Source organism: Simochromis diagramma, unplaced genomic scaffold, assembly GCF_900408965.1.
Source record: "Simochromis diagramma unplaced genomic scaffold, fSimDia1.1 OVJJ01000321.1, whole genome shotgun sequence".
Taxonomy (NCBI): domain Eukaryota; kingdom Metazoa; phylum Chordata; class Actinopteri; order Cichliformes; family Cichlidae; genus Simochromis; species Simochromis diagramma.
Window position 1 is genome coordinate 11,107,387 of NW_024386772.1, and position 19,068 is coordinate 11,126,454.

General features: G+C 41.3%; 1 protein-coding gene across 4 annotated transcripts in view; it reads right to left on the minus strand.

The window, feature by feature from the left end:
* Positions 1-11,423, minus strand: part of sdk2a (sidekick cell adhesion molecule 2a) — an 86,544-nt gene extending 75,121 nt beyond the window's left edge. For 3 of the 4 annotated variants that reach the window (XM_040048439.1, XM_040048450.1, XM_040048431.1), the window contains exon 1: positions 10,857-11,423. In XM_040048439.1, coding sequence (XP_039904373.1) covers positions 10,857-11,013 — 157 coding nt within the window. In that variant the 5' untranslated portion in view covers positions 11,014-11,423. The remainder of the gene's footprint in view (positions 1-10,856) is intronic. The other variant, XM_040048458.1, reaches the window with a different exon arrangement.
* Between the last annotated feature and the right edge of the window lie 7,645 nt (positions 11,424-19,068).

The following is a 19,068-nucleotide window of genomic DNA, read 5'->3' on the forward strand; positions in this document are numbered from 1 at the left end:
GCAGAACTGAAAGCCTTTCTCCTTGCTTTATATACTGGATACAATATGAACGCTCATGTTGAGTTAACAGTGGTTCATTATTAATGGGCATGTACGGTAATGACTGTGCTTAAATGCCAAACCACAGAGAGATAAATTAACATATCTTCATGTCCCCAAAGTCAATCTGAAAGAAATGAATCGTGCGGCAATGACAATAAATTGCTGCACTTTGTTTCCACAGGATATAATCTATAAGTTGGTTGACAGGCAATGTAAATGTGTTGTTTGTGCAGCATAAATCACAAGCTAACAATGCAACACCTGTGGATTTTCAAAAGTAAAAGAAATCCTCTTTCAAGCCTCCCAACTGCTCAATATTTCACACATAATATTAACCGATCTTTTGTGCAGTGACATCGTGCACAAATGGAGGCATAAGCTCTGATGGATGCTGTGATAATTATAATTTCAGTGATATAACAGCGAGGTAGGGAGATGCTTGATACATGGGTTTGTTTGCATCCAGTGAGTAAACACTATCGTGAAATAACAATGAAATGACAAGCGTGTCTTTCTTAAATGTTGGAGCCTTTTTAAGTATGATCATGCCGGGGCATTCACCTGTGTGTGTGTGTGTCTGTGTGGCTGTTTGTCTGATCCCTGCAACATCTTCCATCTCCAGGGGCAGCGGTTCCCTCTCTCATCAACCATGCCCAGCCAATGTGACTGTCACTCCCAATCTGCAATGAGAGGGGAGCCTGTGCCTATTTTTATAAATGTATTCATATTCATTAGTCCTGAGTGTCATTCATAGCAGCAGTTCTTTAATGCGGTGCGTAACCATCAGAGGCTGGAGGAGCCTGCCTCCTCTCATCGCACAAATTAATAACACAGGCAATCACTGCAAAGGTGCCTACTGTCAAACAACAATGGCTACTGATTTCCATCACCTATGCACACTTCCTCACTTCCAGATGACACACAAAAAAAACACTCAGCGGTTTTCCCTCAGGGAATCACACCAAAAAATGCTATTGTAAAAGCCTTTGAAATATGAAATCATTAATTTAAGTGAGAATTAATTACAGCCTTTTTTTTCCCCTTGACCCACCGCAATATTCTGCGTCATGACATCTTTGTGGCAGCCGGTTAATTGTGCAGAATAACTGTGTGAACGCTGGCTGCTAATGAGAGCAATTAGGCATTAGGCTCGCACAAAACTTCAAACGCTTGCTCAAAGACTCCACACTTTGGCTTGATTGGCTTGTATGCGCCACATAGGGCACATGATGAGCGCATGATCCTTCGCTGCACTAGCTGGGAAAATCGGCTCTCCCGGTTAGACCGACACGACTGTACTTTTTGAAATAAAATAAAGTTTACATGAAGACTCATTTGCGGATGCTCTTCTGTATGCCGCCCATGCATTTTTTTTTCTTGCATCATTTTGGGCACTGTGCATTCCTAAGTGATGGAAGTGGGCTGCTTCTCACAGCCTTGCCATGTTTTTTTCATGGCCATTGTTTCTGCTCCACCTTGCTTTAAATCAACAGCACAATGCACCCCCTCCCCCCCACACCCATTCCCCCACACCCCCCATTACTCCACTGTACTTCACTCTGGACAACATAAATAAAACAGGCTTTCAATGATGCAGCGAGGAACGCCACATTGGGCTCTGAGCAGTGGTGTGATTAAAGCTTTTAAACACCGCCACCCTTTGAGTTTGCATATGTCAGCTCTGCAGTCTGTTTGCAAGAAGGCTGGTAGGGTAAATGTTCCCTCTGTAGTTTCCCTTATCATGTCTTTTTTTCCCTTTTCCCTATTTCTCACTAATGCAGTAAGGCCAAGACTAGGTCCACTTTAACATACACAGTAATAAAGCAACATTCAGTAATAAAATTGGAACATCAAGAGCAAAGCCCACAAAGGAACATAAAAGCAGAAAGGTACTTGCTGTGCAACAGTGATGGATACGGTTCTAGCAGCTCTACATCCTGTACTCATGTATCATGCAAACCTATTGTTACACTATCTTTGTTCCTTTCTGTTTCTTTGCTTGACAATTAAGTTGCAGCTTTCCTCCCCTAACAGAGCAAGCATATTCATTCTAAAGCATCTGGAGATTGGTGTAACAAGGACTAAGAGAACACATTTTTGACTGGTCATTTCTTCTCACAATTTGCTCACTGTAATCTAATGATGACAACCCCTTGAGTGATCACAGAAATGGAAATCAAGACTACATACTGAATTCCATGTTGGCCAGAGCAACTTCATTTAACTGATACAATCCAGCTGACTTCCCCATTTTTGTAGGTGCCACAGGCAAGGAGCATGTCCAGTGTTGTTACAATAAAATATGTGCTCAAACATTTTTTTCACCGAATGAGGAAGTTATTCTTTGAAAGCACACCCACCCCACCACCACTTACAAATTCAAACAGCTTGACCAGCAGTTTGACAAAAGATTTGGGGACAGTGATGTGGAAATGTAGCCCGAGGCCTCCACGTGTACAATCTGCTCACTAAGAGGGACAACAATAGCCAGCCCTTCTTTTGTTGCTGCAGTAATGCTTTCGGTTAATTCGGGCATCACAAATCAGTTTTGAGCTATCATATGTGTCGTATGTGATGCAAATCTGATTTGGCTTTACTCTCTTGAGTGAAGCTCTGTCTCAGCCCATAGTGCATACAAGAGGTTGCAGAGTCTCCAGTGTAGAGACAGACGTCCAATTTTGTCAGAAGACCTGCTGGTGCAGTACAGTGCATGTCCCCAATAGGGCACACTGGGGCCCGTTTGTTTAGCTACTTCACTCTGGCTTTGAGACAAGAGGAGACAGTGACCGAGGCATCTGGGATATGGTAGTCCCCTGCAGAATTAAACAGGCTGCGTCTCAAGCCCCAGTGACAGGAAATCTCACTCAGATCACAAAAGGCAGCACTGATTGCGTCTGACATGTGCATCCTTTTCCTTCAGATGCAATGTCTTTGTTTTGTCTGGATTACTTGCGTGTAGGCATTTGTATTTTAGTGTAGCCTCTTTCTGTTTGTGTGTTTATGTCTACGGATGTGCATGTGCATGCGTGTGCAAGAGTCCATTCAGCCTGCTCCTCATCTAAAATTGAAACCGTGACCTTTTTATAAATATTAGCTGTCTGTGACAGTACGCAAAACCTAAAGAGTGTGTAAAAGGGTGATTCCAAATTAAAAAATTAGACTCATGGGGTATAACCAGAAATTGGTTGTGTCTAATCAGCCGAGTAAAGTGCTGAAATACAACGATAAATGTATAAAAAGGCTGGCAGTAGGAGAAGTGGAAGGGTTACTGTTTGGGCTCAAACTGGGCACACTAATCCCTTTGATCCCCCCATTTTACTGTCAGCTGTTTCCTAGCTACCGTCGGATCTGCACAGAATTTAGGATTTGTGCTACTGTACACCACAGCAATCTCTACCCCACTGATGCAGCGCTCTCCTTTCTTTCCTCCATCAATACCCCACCCAGCATCAACATCCGTAGTAATATTCATTTCTCTCTCTGTTCCTCTTTCTCCTCCACCTCACTGCAGCTGGCAGTGACTGCGACATGGCAATGAGACAGGTTAAATTGGAAAGTATTTTGCACAGAGGACCATCAGAACATGACGCTTCACACTGAAAAAGCTGATTCTGATTTTGTCTATTCACACGAGACACCATGGCTGTGCCCCACTTTCATTAGTTGTGCCGAAAGTAGCATTCAAATACTGGTCTTTTGAGAAAGCTCTATTTAGCGATAATGAAACAATCTACATGTATTTGTGTCAATGCATGTGTTTGAATAAGGAAATGTGTTTGGTTATTAGCATACTTGCACACTTTTGCCGTGTGCATGCTTGTGCATCTGCTAACATGCATTAAAGCAATAAAGACACTTTATTGGATTCCTCTTTCAAGCTGCCTTTGAAATTAAAATAAATAGGCAAATGTATCTGCGCAGGATCTCTTTCATCCTTGTCAGTATTGGTTGCTTTTAGAGGTGCAGTGCACCACAGACTTCCCACTTAACCTCTGAGGAGCTCTCCCAAACTGATCCTAAATCATTCCAGGCAGAAACACATGGCCAACTCGATTTGCGTATTGGCAGATTCATGCTTCATTGTCAAACAGTGGCTCTCCATGGCTCTCCGCCCATTAATCCTGTAAGCATGTAAAAGAATGAATACCACAAGTTTCTCAATTTGCCAATTTCAATAGGAGCTGCCAGGCTGTATTGATTTTGTATGTACGGTACACTTGCATAATTTGTATCATTCACACAGTCAAACTCTCAGGCCACCTTTTTTTCCAGAGGCTTTGTTCATTGTGTGTATTTTGATTAAGTACTGTAAGGTTTTACCAGGCATTGCTTGCCTTGGCAGATAAATGAAAAAGCAATGATCAAGGACATGGTCAAACACAATATCACTTAATATATTCAGGAAAAATGGCAGAAAAAACATATTTATCCAGGACTTGATCGCGTTGAAGTTTGTACTTTAGGTGTGACTATATCTACCTACATGCAACCTTCCTTAGAAGGAGTAAACAGCATTTGTCTCAGCTTTCATCTGAAGTTGAACCCCTTCTTATGCTTTTAGTCTTGCACCTGAAGCGCTTTTGTGGCTTGTACTGAGGGGCCAAGAAAAGAGAATCCAGATGTGACACAAGCCATAGAGAAGAAGCCAGCAGTACCACTGTCAGTGCCTGTCACCATCACACTTCTTATGAGACACTCTGCTGATGTCACAGGCAAGGACGCCGATCAAAGATATATGTACATTAAAGTGCCGTCATGCTACAATGACAACCTGCTCCACTCTGCCATGCCTACCAGCTCAGAATTCCTTATCAACGAACACAAAAGCTCTGCTGGATGTGATGGTAGGTATGAGTTTCTGTAGATTTATCTCAGTTGATGCCTTTGGCTGTTCCATGCTTTAACATCCGCAATGATACCCCTGATGCAAGAGAGATACTCTCTAGCACACCATTTGTTTTTTAGTGAAGGTGGAGTACTGTCAAGCCATGACATGAGGGGGGGGGGGCTGATGTTGAGCTCCCTACTATCTTGGAGAAGTGCAAAATGGCAGGTGTAAGAAAAAAGAAAAATCAGCCACAAAGTGAAATCCCATGTGTCAAAGAACGGGACAATGGCGAATGAGGAGCAGCTCTGGCCCTAATCAATAATGAGCACAAGGCATGAAGATGCATTTTCTCAGCCCACCAGTGGGTCCGGTAAGACTGCTGCGAAGCAGAGCAGCAAACTCAGCCCTGCGATTGGGGAACACTGAGACTCCTTCTTTACAGACAAAACCTTGCCTTGGACTAGTCTGCCCAACCAGTTCAATTCACTTTTATTTATATAGCCCCAAGTCACAAACGCAGCTGCCTCAAAGCACTTCATATTGCAAAGTAAAGACCCTACAATAATACAAAGAAAATCCCAACAATCAAATGACACCCCCCAACTCCTTGTCGACAGTGGGAAAGAAAAACTCCCTTTTAACAGGAAAAACCTCCAGCAGAGTCAGAGTCAGGGAGGGGAAGCCATTTGCCACTCCGGAAAAGAGCCAGAGATTAAGAATAACTGATGATCAAATGCAAAGTGCTGTATAAACACAGAGAGTGAAAAAAGGTGAGTGAAAAAGAAACACTCAATGTATCATGGGAATCCCCCAATACTCTAGACCTACTGTAGTGTAACTTAGGGAGGATACGCTTTATCAAAAACAAAAACGTTTTAAGCCTAATCTTAAAAGCTACCAACTGACCCTGCATTCATACATGGTCGAAGCAAGAAGAATAAAAGGAAAGGTGCCTATATCACCTGAAAAACACAGCTTTCATTGGAAACAAAAAAATGCACTGGAAGCAAAGACAGGAATATACACACTCTTTCGGACCTCTTTAGCTTCATATGTTGAGGAGCTTGTTGTTCAGCAGACTCTGGGTGTCTGTACCAAGTTTAACAGCAATATCGGCGTGCCTATTCATGTCATCACTTACTGCAGGGACTCACAGCTGGCAGTAGCGCCGTTATTGGCTTGGTTTGAAGTCAGGACAAGAATGGAGCAGAATGTCAAGATGTGAAGTCGTTCATGTGAACGGACACAGAAAATAGATACTTGTACCGCCAGTTGTTTTTATTAGGACAGGAGGAAAAAAAATGTACCCGCCACCCCCGCCTCGCCACAGTTTTTTTCCTCCATTTCTCTATGTCTTTGTCTTTTTTGCCATTTTATTCACAACACAAGAATACACTCACCAGTCCCCAGGAGGGGCACGCTGGATGAGAGCAGAGATTCAGTGAGCACATTATGCTGTAAAAAGCATTGTTTCTCACCATGGTTTTCCTTGAGTTGCCTTTGTGTTGTTTAAATGTTTACATGGAACAGCTTGGGGGCTTGAAGGCAGATGTATGGTCCAAGAATAGTCGGTAAGTACAATCTCTCTTTTCCCTGGACAAAAGTATTGACACAATTTTGAAGGCTTTCATATGGCCCCTTACAATAATACTTTGATGAAGACGCATGCAAAACATCCTGCTGCCTTTTCAAAATGATATTACACAAATTAACCAAAAAGTGCCCCTTCACATTCCCTTCCCTTTAGCATTCAAGGTCACCTCCTCTTTGAGCTTACGTCCCAGCTCAGGGCCTTTTTTGAGACATTTTTTGTTGTTGTTGTTGTTGATAGTTGAGGTGCCTTTCAGCCTTGTGTCAAATTGATTAGACATTTAGCCAGGAGAATTAATATGTGAAGAATTTGCCTGTTTTCCCCTGCAGCACTCCACCCTCCAAGTCTCATTTGTAAACAAGGAGACATGGAAGTGAAACTACTCTCAGCTATGTGATTAAAATAGGCCCCAAAAGAAGATCTTGCCTCCAGATCAATGCCGTTATTATTGAAAAATTTAATTTGAGTACCCTATACCTTGCCCAAACTGTATTTTTGACTCAGTAAGACAAGAAGGACTCTCTGTGGGTAACGAATCAATCTGGATAACACAATTTTGTTGAGTGAAGATCCCACAGGTTCTTCCACATCTTGTATTCTCAGGCTCACACTAAGTCCCAAACACTCACAAAGCAAAAAAAAGCAAAAAAACCCAAAAACCTTCATTCTTCATAGAAAGTATTGATTTCTGCTATGCTGATAGGCAGACATCAGCATAGCACACATATGGAAGGAGATAAGACTATTTCCTGCATGCAAATAGCCATTTCCATAGCCCTTTGGGCAAATGGCAATTACTGGGCAAGGGGCGAATGCCAAAACCCTGCAGTACAAGTTAATTTGATTACATTTCCTTTATGAACTATAAACACAGTTTTGCTGCTCGACTGAGCCAATTAAAGGCTTCCTGAAGCTAAAAAGCGTTGACAGCACAACAGCCCCATTGTTCTTCAACAATAAACTTGATTGTAATCATTTGTCACACTTAAACCCATTTGAGGCATTTGTATTTCCTTTTTTTCTTTTTTGGGGGAAAATATTACCCTTAATTTAGAAGGAAAAAAGTCTGTCTTTTTCATTCAGTCATTCGAAAGCACCATTTCATTTTTTTCCCCCCAGTTAAGCTGTGATATGTTCTATCTTGAAGGATAAAGCCTCCTGTGGCAACAGAAACAAAAAGCACCCCCACCCGAAAAAAAAAAAAAAAAACAGACATGAAGGCAAGAAAAAAAGGCAGCTGTTTGATTTGGAAGTCGTAAGGCTGCCGCCACATTTCACCTGAGGCTGTGCAAGCCACTAGCAGGTCTCTCCTGGCATGAGCCAAATTGAGAAGTAAACAAGCATTTAGTCCAAATTTCAGCAGCTGTTAGCTCTCAGGAGCAGTCAACATGTTTAATTAACTGCATTTCACCAAACAGGGAGATACATATGTCATAAATATGTACACCGTGCAATTATGCAATGGCAGCTGAGAAGTTACAGCACTCCCAAATCACCAAGCCACATATAGGACTCCCAACACAATCCAAAGAGCTTCAGGTTTTGGAATATGCTGTGATTTTGTCACCGATAGATCTCATGATCTATTGTCATATCACAAAATCAGATGCCAGAGGCCAATGTCGAAACAATGGGACTATGCAGGTCTACTGTTATGGAGCTACATGCGAAACAGATTGAGCTTTCTATTATTTGTGATGGAGGGTTGTATGTGTGGGTGCAGACGAACAGGTCTGTCATCCGTCTTTGTGGGAAGATGACTTTGATTCCATTAAAACTGTATTATATTTCTCTTGATGGAGTTGTGTAATCTTGTACATATTGATTTTTGTATCTTTCTGTGGATGCACTTTGCATGCATGCATGCGTAGTTGTGTGTCACTGATGTAGATGAATTATGATCTGGTGCCCGCATTAGAGCAGGGAGTTTTAATCACACGAGGATTCAGAGTGTTTTAAACAAACGCTTTTTTTGTAAGCATGGTGGATTATCATAAGATTTAAAGATTTGGAAATGGCTGACAGCTGTCAAGCTGCATAATAACGTACGTCCAGAAAATTATAGCAGCTGCCGGTTGGCAGAATGTCAATGCTGCTATCTAGATTAAAGCTCAATAGACAGGAACATGAGCACCACTAAGCATACACACGCACACACACACTTTTACAAATGCACGACAAGATGCACATAAAAAACACAATCACTTGCAAGACAGATTTCAGCAGCAGGGGCTTTGAGGAGAAAATGAGGAGATACAGAGGGGAAGACAAAAACTCACATCAATTTACTTGGTATTTTGATGAGGGGCTCTAAATGAGTCTTAAAATGGCTTGCTGAGAGCAGCCTGTAGAAAGGTTCCCCCATGGATCTATCATGTATCCTCTTGTGCACTGAAGCAACCCGCTTTTATAACACAGCTGGAGCCTTGCTAGGAACTTGCTGAAAAACAAGTTCACACCACCTATGGCTCCCTGGGGAAAAGCACGTGCATCTATGTCACCTAATTTATGACATCCTCAGAGGTTCTCCCCTCTCAGGGAATGACTACAGCATGTCTAACTTTATCCAGAGGCACTGTTGCACTGCCACTCATTTGCAAACAAGGATTCCCCATGAGGAGGAGATCTGCTTCCAGCTTCAGAAAAACAAGACCTCTCTGGATGCTGAGATGACCCCCTGCAAAGACTGCGACTGCATCTTCACTAAAGAACCAAAAGCAGCAATTGTGCGCCATAGAGGAGGCCCTTCTCAATTGAAAGAGTGGGCAGACTGAAGAGTGAATCTCTCACCAATGCTAATGCACACCCGGGAACATTCAAGGGGCCAGAATACCAACAGCAAAGATGAGAAAAAGGTCCATTTGGGGAGAAAAGGTATGGCCCTGTCAAGTAGCCTAGAAGCGCTCAACAGATCCTCACAGACTCCAGGCATGTTAGTTTGAGAAAAGGTTGCTAATAACTGTTAGAGGAACTGTGCTCTGCATAATAAGAGACGCCTGAGACTCTTTTCAGATAAGGTTGGAAGCACTTTAGAGCAATGCGACCTGTTCAAAGACAAACAAGCAAAGGGATTATGCTGCTTTTAGCACTTTGATTCACTGAGCATTGTGATTATAAGATGGAGCGCGCATAGGAGAGCCACTTCTCATATGAACTAACTTCCAAAACAAGACTTTCTTCATCCTTTGGGATCTATAGAAGTAAATGCTTCACGGCTCTGTATGTCAAACATTAATCTTTCTGCTAGACCTGCTGTCCAAAAAAAGATCCTGTGTTTGAATTCCAACAGTAAGGTTAAACACGATTCAATACAAATATACTCAGATTACTAATGAAATTCAAAGTCAAGTGAGCCCACAAAGTACATTTTATCATTTAGAAACTTATCTTCCGTTCTTGTGATAACTGGCTTTTCCATTTGTGAAATTAGAAAGCAAGGTGGAAATGCTCTCTCTGATTTTCTGTCTTTATTTAGTTTTTACTATAGATCTCATTATCTTCTCACTGGCCAAGAGGACATCCACGAACAGATGTAAAGTGAGAAGTCATACCAGTTCACAGTAATTGTTTAATTAGTGCAGATATAGTCTCCCTGCCTCCTTACATCTTTAACTGTGCAAGGAAGAAATGAACACCACATATTTTGTAATGGATTCATTTTGCGTCAAGCCCGTTACTTTCACACACTCTCTAAGTGGGAGACTACAAAGGACCAAAAGAGGCACAGCACAGCAGCACAGCCTTCAAACAAAGGCCTTGCATTACTGTCCCATAGCCATATTCATGCACGTTAATAACAGCATCTGCTGAACTACCTATAGGCGGATGGGGAAGATCAAACTTCAGCAACGGTGAAATGTTCTGAGGTTTTCAGGACCGATTGATTTTATGAGGCTTAATCTTATAAATAATACATTGTAAAGCAGTTATAGCATGGAATACAACACGTTATGACATGAATATTAAGTCAGACACCTGGTGTTTTTCAGCTATTATGACACAAAGACAAAACATATCTACATTACACTCTAAATATTAGCGACTTTTTTTTTTCTTTCTTTTTCTTTTTGAGGAGGCAGGCGGTTCTCCTTGAGCGTTTGGAGCAGTCGAGTGGCCGGCCCCGTGGTCACAGTGGGGGTACGTTGTGGAGAAGAAACCCCGACAGTTTACGCGTTGTCTGAAGCAATTAATTTAACGAGTGACGAATTGAAGTGTGGTTGTCCTGTAACAAATGTGACTTTTTCAACTGAAAACGCACACAGGTTTGCCACAGTTTTTGTTTGACTGACATTAGTCACATACCTACATCTCCTACAGACTTTCCTGCGCGCTTCTTTGCTTTTATTAACAGCAGCAGTCCGGTGTGAATAAAAACCACTGAGTTGCGCGTCTTACCTTGCGCCTTGGCGCCGAGGACACAAGTCGTCAGCAGCAGAACCCAGCAGGACACCCACACCTGTCCGACCTGTTCAGTCCGTCCAGCTGTAGTCATGGTCCGCAGTGGTACCGTCGAGCTCCCGGTGCGGTTTCCCCGTCTCCACGCTGGGAACATGTTGCTCCGTGGGCACACACTCCCGGGAAGAGTCCTGTTTGCCGTTGGTCCTGTGCGTCAGACTGCTCCTCACTGGTGATGAGGTTGAGTGACTGGAGGAGAACGGAGAGACTTCGTCAGAGAGCACCAGGCGTGCATCAGATAGGCACGCGGTAGTATGAAAAGCCTGTGGACAAGTCCCGCATGAGCAAGGCGGAGTCAGTCCAATTGAATTTGCTCGGCTGTCAAGTGTGCGAGACAGAGTATTGACATCATCTTCTTACTGCTCCGAATAGCCTCTGAATATATCACAGAGAGCAGTGAAATAAATAACAGGGAATGACGGGACTGACGAAACTGCACACAGCCTCCCAAGTTCTTGTGATACAATGGACAGTTTTTAGCCCCTCCTAACTAAAATAAACAAACAACAACAACATAAAAAAAACAGGTATTTGTTTATTTGTTTTCTAAACAGCCTCAATTCTCACTACAGCTGTCCTTGAGCAAGGCACTTTAGCGACCGGTGGCAGGCAGTAAGGTTTCATACTAACTCACTTGTGCTCGTGTGTATGAGCTGTTGACAGTGGGAATAGACTAAATCTACCTTAATACAGAGGTTAACAAGATTTCCTTACATCTTAAACACTGAAAAGAAAAAAAGACCCATATGCTGCTCAGAGTTTGCCATTAAGGAAGGCCTCTGACAGGACAGTCATTTTTTAAATGAATTGCCCATCACATAGACTATAGCAGTGCACCCAACCCGAGCCAAGTATTGCCAGGCCAAGTGCTCTGTGCGCTATTGCCACCTTGCGGCAAAAAGCGGTAGGAGATTTCTATTTGGACAGCTATGATTGATTGTTGACACATTAAAACCTAAAGCACGGATTACAAAACTACCTGATGGCAACTAAAGCTTTTTCCAAATAGCTCTGTTTGGATGTTTTCTTTTTTACTGCCAAGCAGGAAGAATAAACTGGGTCACAGTCTAAAAGTGGTATGGGTGCCGCTCAGTAAATCTCTTTACTTTGCATTGGTCCCAGTTAAATCTGGCTTGATGGTGAGGTTAAAAGCAGCCAAGGCGTTAAAGAATAGCACAAGAAATAGCTAACAAAAACACCTGAGCAATTAAATGTGATTCAGGAATTAGTCTGAGATCAAAAAGAATGGCAGGCTGTTGCCGTCTGTGAATTCTCAGCCCACCAGAATGCTTCCTCCATCACCAGACAAAGGATTAAAGGCAAGTTTGAGTACACAGAAATGGTGGGCACTTTTGGAAACAGAGAAGAGTACATATGGGCTGTGATATCAGCTTTTGTTGTCCTTGCTCCTTTTGAACTCACTGAAAAATGCATGCAGGTCAAGGTAAGCTTTAAAGAGCTGTCACAATATATCTGTATGTGTCCCATTAGATTTTGTGAGTTTTGAAGACCAGCACTAATACTCACTAACTGAAAATCCCAGCTACGGTGAGCTAAGTAAAGCCCGCTGCTGCTTTTCAAAGAGCCCAGCTGAAGTGTAAACAGAGGTGGTACTCTCTGCTTTGTATAGTCTTGCTGTGAATCTGCTTCCCTGTCCTTTATTCTAATGCTTCTAAAATTCTCTATTTTCCCCCCCGTATGTAATACAATGTCTCATTGCTACCACAGGCTCATTTCATGTCATCCATTGCTCCCTCCCTTTATTTCCTCTCTCCTCCGCTGCCACCCCATGCACCAACCCCCTCCTGATAATGATGTGCTGATTATGAGGCTCTTAGACCAGCAGATTGCTCTCCAGTCTCATTCGCATACAGTGGAAAATTGCTGCTGTCTTGGAGCCCCCACCCTGCTGTGCGTATCAGGCAGGTTGACATTAGCAAGCTGCTGGGAACAGTGCTCAGGCACGAGGGCAGGTGCTCTATCTCCATCTCTATAACTGTTCTGCAGCAGACGAAACAGAGACTGCCTGATGCTACAAGCCACGCTGGGGGGGCCACCACAGGCGGGTGTCAAACAATAAGGTATTGTGTAGTTGACATTTATACATAACACATACTGAGAATAGCTACTTTCACTTGCCAAGTGACACGTGGTGTATAACAGTGTTTCACAAAACATAGAACACAAACATCTCAAAACTGCATTTAACTCTTTAATATTAAAAAAAATGTGTTAATTTGTTAAATAAAAGTAATTCTGTTAGGACAAGTAAAATTAATGTCAACCTGAATATATATTTATACTCCTTTAGATACACCTTCCTAATTCCAGGGTGACCCCCTTTTGTCCCCTTTAGCTTCGACAAGGTACTGGAAACATTTCTGAAATTTTGGACAATAGCGACATGATCGCCTCACACAATCGCTGCAAATTTGTTGACTCCACATCTATGATACTAGTCTTCCACCACATCCCAAAGGAGCTCTTTTGGACTGAGATCTGGTGGCTGTGGAGGCCATTTGAGTACAGTGACATTGTCATGTCCAAGAAACCGGTTTGTTATACTGCTGGAAGCAGCCATCAGAAAATGGGTACACTGTGGACATGGTCACCGACAATGCTCAGGAAGGCTATGGTGTTGTTTGGTGATGCTCATCTTGTACTGTGGGGCACAGAGTGTGCCAAGAAAACATCCACCACATTAGCCTGAACCACTGATACAAGGCAGGGTAGTATTTACATCAAATTCCAATCCTTCTATCCAGATGTCAAAGACTCATCAGACTCTGCAGCTTCTTTCCTTTCATCTTCCATTGTCCAGTTCTGGTGAGTCAGAGCAAATTGTTGCCTCAGCTTCCTGTTCTTAGCTGAAATGAGTGGCATTTAGTGTGGTCTTCTGCTGCTGTAGCCATCTGCTTAAAGATGAGTTGTAACAAGTGTTTTGTTTTGTTTTGTTTTTTGACTTATGGTTGCCCTCCTATCAGTTGGAAGCAGTCAGGCTATTATAATCTGACTTCTGGCATCAACAGGATATTTCCACTCAAAAAACTGCCACTCAATGGATATTTTCTCTTTTTCTGAACACTCTTTAAACTGTGGAGATGGTCATGAGGCAAAATCCCAGAAGATCAGCAGTTTCTGAAATACACAGACAGGTACATTTGGCACCAACAACAACAATGACAGATTCAAAATAACGTAAATCACCATTGTTTCCCATTCTGATGCTTGAATTTAACTTCAGCAAGTTCTACCTAAATGCATTGAGCTGCTGCCACGTGACTGGCTGATTAAATATTTGTTTTAACAAATGGAGTTGGAGAGGTATACCTAAGAAAGTGGCCAGTGAGTGTATATGTAAAACGGGTATCATATTTTTTCTTCATCCAAGTGTACACCAGGCACCAATCATAAGGGAGAAATCTTTCCATGGACCACTGCTACAAACATAATGATTTCAATGGTTTTGATTTAGCCTCATTGATGATGTGGGCTGACTGACATTCCTAGCAATAAGCCAAGATACAAGCAACAACACCATGTGTTTTACCATAAAAGATGAGTTATTTTATGACAGAATGAAGTGATTTGTCACAATCACAAAAGAAGAGTTTCTGCTGTGGGCACACGAAGCTTATTTGTTCGGTGCGCCTATGCGCAGTTCTTAGTGGTACAGCCCAGTTCTGGGATTTCAAGCAAATTCTGCACAGATTGCTTTACAGGCCACAGACTCCTGGAGTCCTCCAGACAACACCTTGAGAACTACTTTGGAAATTATTATTAAAACTTAAAAAAAAAAAAGATTCCCTTGCCCATGACTGTCACAATTTTTTTAAAAAAAAAAAAGAGTGAACAACCTGTATAATAAATATTTTTTAAAAATCTCCACAGTTGAAAGCTTGGACAACCTTGGATGAGTGTTTAGACCGCAAAAGTATTTCTCTTAACAAGTTACTCCATGTTAATTTATTATAGCCATAATAAATGATGTCAGCTTGTTCCAAGAATTTCCTATAATCAAGTGTAATTTCCTCACTAGTCCTGAAAGCAGAGCTTGAATTAAGCCACTTGCTCTTTGCTGTGTAGAATTCACTAAAATTGCAGTGATAGAATACTTGTAGAAAACCTATAACACCAGGATATTTGGATGCTCAACATATTCACGGTAGCAGATGTTTTTTTCGCGGTCTCTGGCATTCACTTGGCAGGTTACTGTAGTTCACCATCAGACGAATTGCGACGATAATGCACTCTCATAAAGCACCCCGACTAAATAAGTACTTCCTTCGGTCTGGGAGATAGGGAATGCACCATAGACTTTTCAAAGCTGTTCTCTTTCCATCAGCTTGCCTGCTTTGAAATGGCTTGATTGAAATGAGCTTCATTTGAAACTGACTCTGTGCTGCCTCAGTTATATATGCAGGCATGATGGTGCAAAGGGAAACAAAGTGATCACGAAATACCATTTTTTGCATCTGTGGGCACAAACACTACAGTTACAATGGACTCTACTTCATAAACAAGAAAATCAATCAGACTTTTTCTTCAGGATCAGAATCAGAAGACTTTATTTATCCCCAAGGGGCAACAGAGCAGCATAACGTTGAAGATAAGGACAGTAAGAACAGGCAATAAGAGTGAGCTTTGTTCTTAATTACCTGTGTTCATTTGTAGATGCTGAATACACATGTTGCTGTTGCTGATTTAGCAGCGTGGATGGGCTTTCTTTTTGAAAAGGACTTCTCCCACAAGTGTCAGCAAACAATACGTACACTGTGCGATGTTGCTGCATCATTCTTGACACCTCATCTATAGTACCTCAGAGAGAAAATCTGATTTCTGCCCTGTAACAGATCATCTCACAGCTCTTTCCTTTAGACGGTGGTAAAGCTGCAAATTGAAACATGAAAAATACAACCAAACTCCTGCTACGAGATGCATAACTGCATCTGAGAAAAGACATCAGCAAAGGGATCATTTGTTATGTCACACTGTTATTTTCTCACCACAGCAAAACCCAGTATATGCATTTTATTTTCTGGACTTCCACCAAAACAAATGAGTTTTACAAAGATCATTTGAAGCAAAAAAAAAAAAGAAGTAAATATTAACTAAAAGAAATGTGGACGCATGAAGTTAGGTCATCTGAGTTCATGTGTAATAAAAAAAAAAAACAATACTGTGAAGGTGTCTGAATATTAATATGATCAAAATATTCTACCTTTATTACCCAAAGGACAACTCACTTAAAATTATTGCACTGAATCAGTGCCGTAATTGCTTTCCCCCAGTCTCACTTTGATGTAAATAACATTAGCAATTTTCCAGTCATTTTGCATTGATCCTCCAGTGCAGAATTCTGCCCCAAGAAGCAGCTGGAAATTGAATGTCTTAGACTGTAGATGTGAAGCGTGCATTTCATTCAAGTTGTCTGAGAAACTTGACTACCTAAGAGATGCAACATTATTGGGATTGATTCTGTGCCTTGCCAGTAGCAATTTCTGTCCACTATACACTCACAGAAATGCGTAAAACGGTGTCCACACACATGCATGTGCATCACATTTGATGCAATGTAGAGCCCAGCAGTTACAATATGACTTTGCCTTCTGCCGCTCTACAACTCCTTATTGCTTTTTGCTTTCAAAACAATAATTTTCATAAATTTGTTGCTAAGTTTCGTCTTTACATTCATAACCATTCCACCTTTCTCTCTTCACCACACTGATTTAGGCAATTTATTGTGTCAGCTCCCCACATACAAGACCTTGTTTTGAATGAATTGCTTACAAAAGAAAGCCAAGCTGGTAGACTTTTCTTTTTTTTCCTTTTCTGTCCTCCCTCTCACTTAGTTAGCTCCATCTGTACAGCTGATAATATTAGAGCTGTAACAGACATCTTATGAAGAACAACATTTTTATTTTATATCTATTTTTTGCGAAATGTAGAAAGTCTGAAAACTGATTTCACTTCACTACAAACTCAGTGAAATAATCAATGTTTACTGTTTGGTGCTGAGGCATTATGGGTCTTCCTACTAAATAAATCAAATCAGCTAATCGATAATAATGACATCATCCTCCTCATTGCATAAGAAAAGAGACCCAGAAAACAGTAACAGCTGGTGTATAATGGAAAAATAAACAGACAAAAAAAACCAGACAAAATGTGACAGAAACACTAGAAAGTATATCCCTGATAATTTTAGATCTGGGGCTGATAGAAGTCATGTTTCTCATCTTCAGCTGTTGGAGGGTAATTAAAGCAGCTTTTTACATAAAGACCAAAATAATGCTCATTCCCACTAGTTCTCAACTCTGTCTGTTGGCTGATCACGTCACACTGCTAAATCCTTGAGCCCTTAAACCCTGCCATGGTATATCATGGCATTATAAAATACCCTGGGCACACTAAAGATTAGGTGGGATGAATAAAGATATAGAAGCCAGAGGTCTCTTAAGATTTCACACTGGTTTTAGCATGTGAAATTCTTCCCTGTAGCTGTCACAACACTGTGTGCAGGGTGCTGTTGCAGCATACCTGTGCAACCCAGCATCTAAACGGAGAACAATCCATATTTTGGTTAACATTTTAAGAGTCTCTCTGGTTTTGGTGCATGCTTCCAGGTGTTTATTATTACCTTGGCATTGCTGCAATTTGTCCGTAAGCAATGCAGGAGGGAGAGTGGCAACAATCGCAGATTTTAAAACCTAATCATTACCAAAACCAGCACTAGTATATTCACAGCAAGCATGGGCAGAATTTTAAAACATAAACAGCATGCTTGACCCAGCTGTGTCGATCCCACAGAGATGAAACTATTGTCTTCTCGGGCTGAATACATTAGCTGTATTTTCACACAGTGAGTTATGGGGGAGAATGCTTGTAATCAGATCAATGGATTTGAATTATTGCACCATACAGATACTATTATATCGCATAAGCTGGCTAAACTTTAGCCAATTGAATTGCCACAATAGCCTGAGTGTGACAGTGTGATTTATGTAGTTTTCAGGTATTTGACTTTAGTATAATGTAAATGAATATTGTAGCGCTATAGCGTGCACCCCTGAGGGTTAGGCTTTGGGGTTTATTTGTCTAGGAAGTATAAAAAAGGGTTCTGTGTACACAGAAATTAGGATTCAGCTCAAATGCACTGCATCTCTTCTTTCCTTTAGTCAACACAATCAGATTGTAAATGGGGTTAGGGGTGATTCATTTTTTTGTTATGCAGCACAGCAAGTTAGACAATAGATTCTTGTGTTAAGCTGCATGAGCTGTCCAGTGTCAGAAATATTTACAATTTACAAATCATGCAGCATGCAGCCTGACATACAAGCATTTGTTTAGACAGAGTAATGACAAAGATGATTCTCACAGATGTCTTGCGAGAGCATTTGCTGACACTAATCAGGAAATTATTCTCAATAGTGGGAAATTAAAGCATTAGCTACAAGATCTTGTCCTGCAAACGAAGCTTGAAAAATTGCTCCTTTACACTTTTTAAAAAAATATGTAATTGGCCACAAGAGATTAGATGACCCGTTAACAATTTATTGATGGCATTTGCTGGATTTGCCATAAACTGACGTATTGATTTTCATAAAGCAACAACAAAGTAAGCTGTAAAGTACATCCAACCGTAACCCAGTTAGAACAGCATTAAAGCTGATGAGATTTGTTGGAGCTGCTCGGGGTAAAGGTATATATTCATTTCTTTTTCTTTTTTTTTTCATTATGCAGCCCACGTCCTGAAGTGTTTAACATCTGAGTGTTAAAGCCACAGAAGGTTAACAAAGCAAGTCATCATTTTCATTAGAGAAGCCACTAGAGCTAATCATAGAGAGCTCTTGTGAAGTGATTATGTCAAAAACATAATAGGTGTCCTTGTGACGTCAAGATGTCGTGTTTAAAATTGGACAGCTGCAGTAACTTCAGTAGACATGCACTTATGATAGAGGTCATTTTGTCATTTAGAGTATGGAGCTAAACCTTTCATCCTGGAACTGAATATAGCTGCTCAATAAATTTGATTCAGTGCCAACGGGCAATCATGTCCTTTAAGTCCATTAAACATTAACCACTAAGCAAGCTTCTGGTTGTCTTTTTGACGATAGTCTTAGATTGAATAGACTGAGTGCATTTCAGGTTC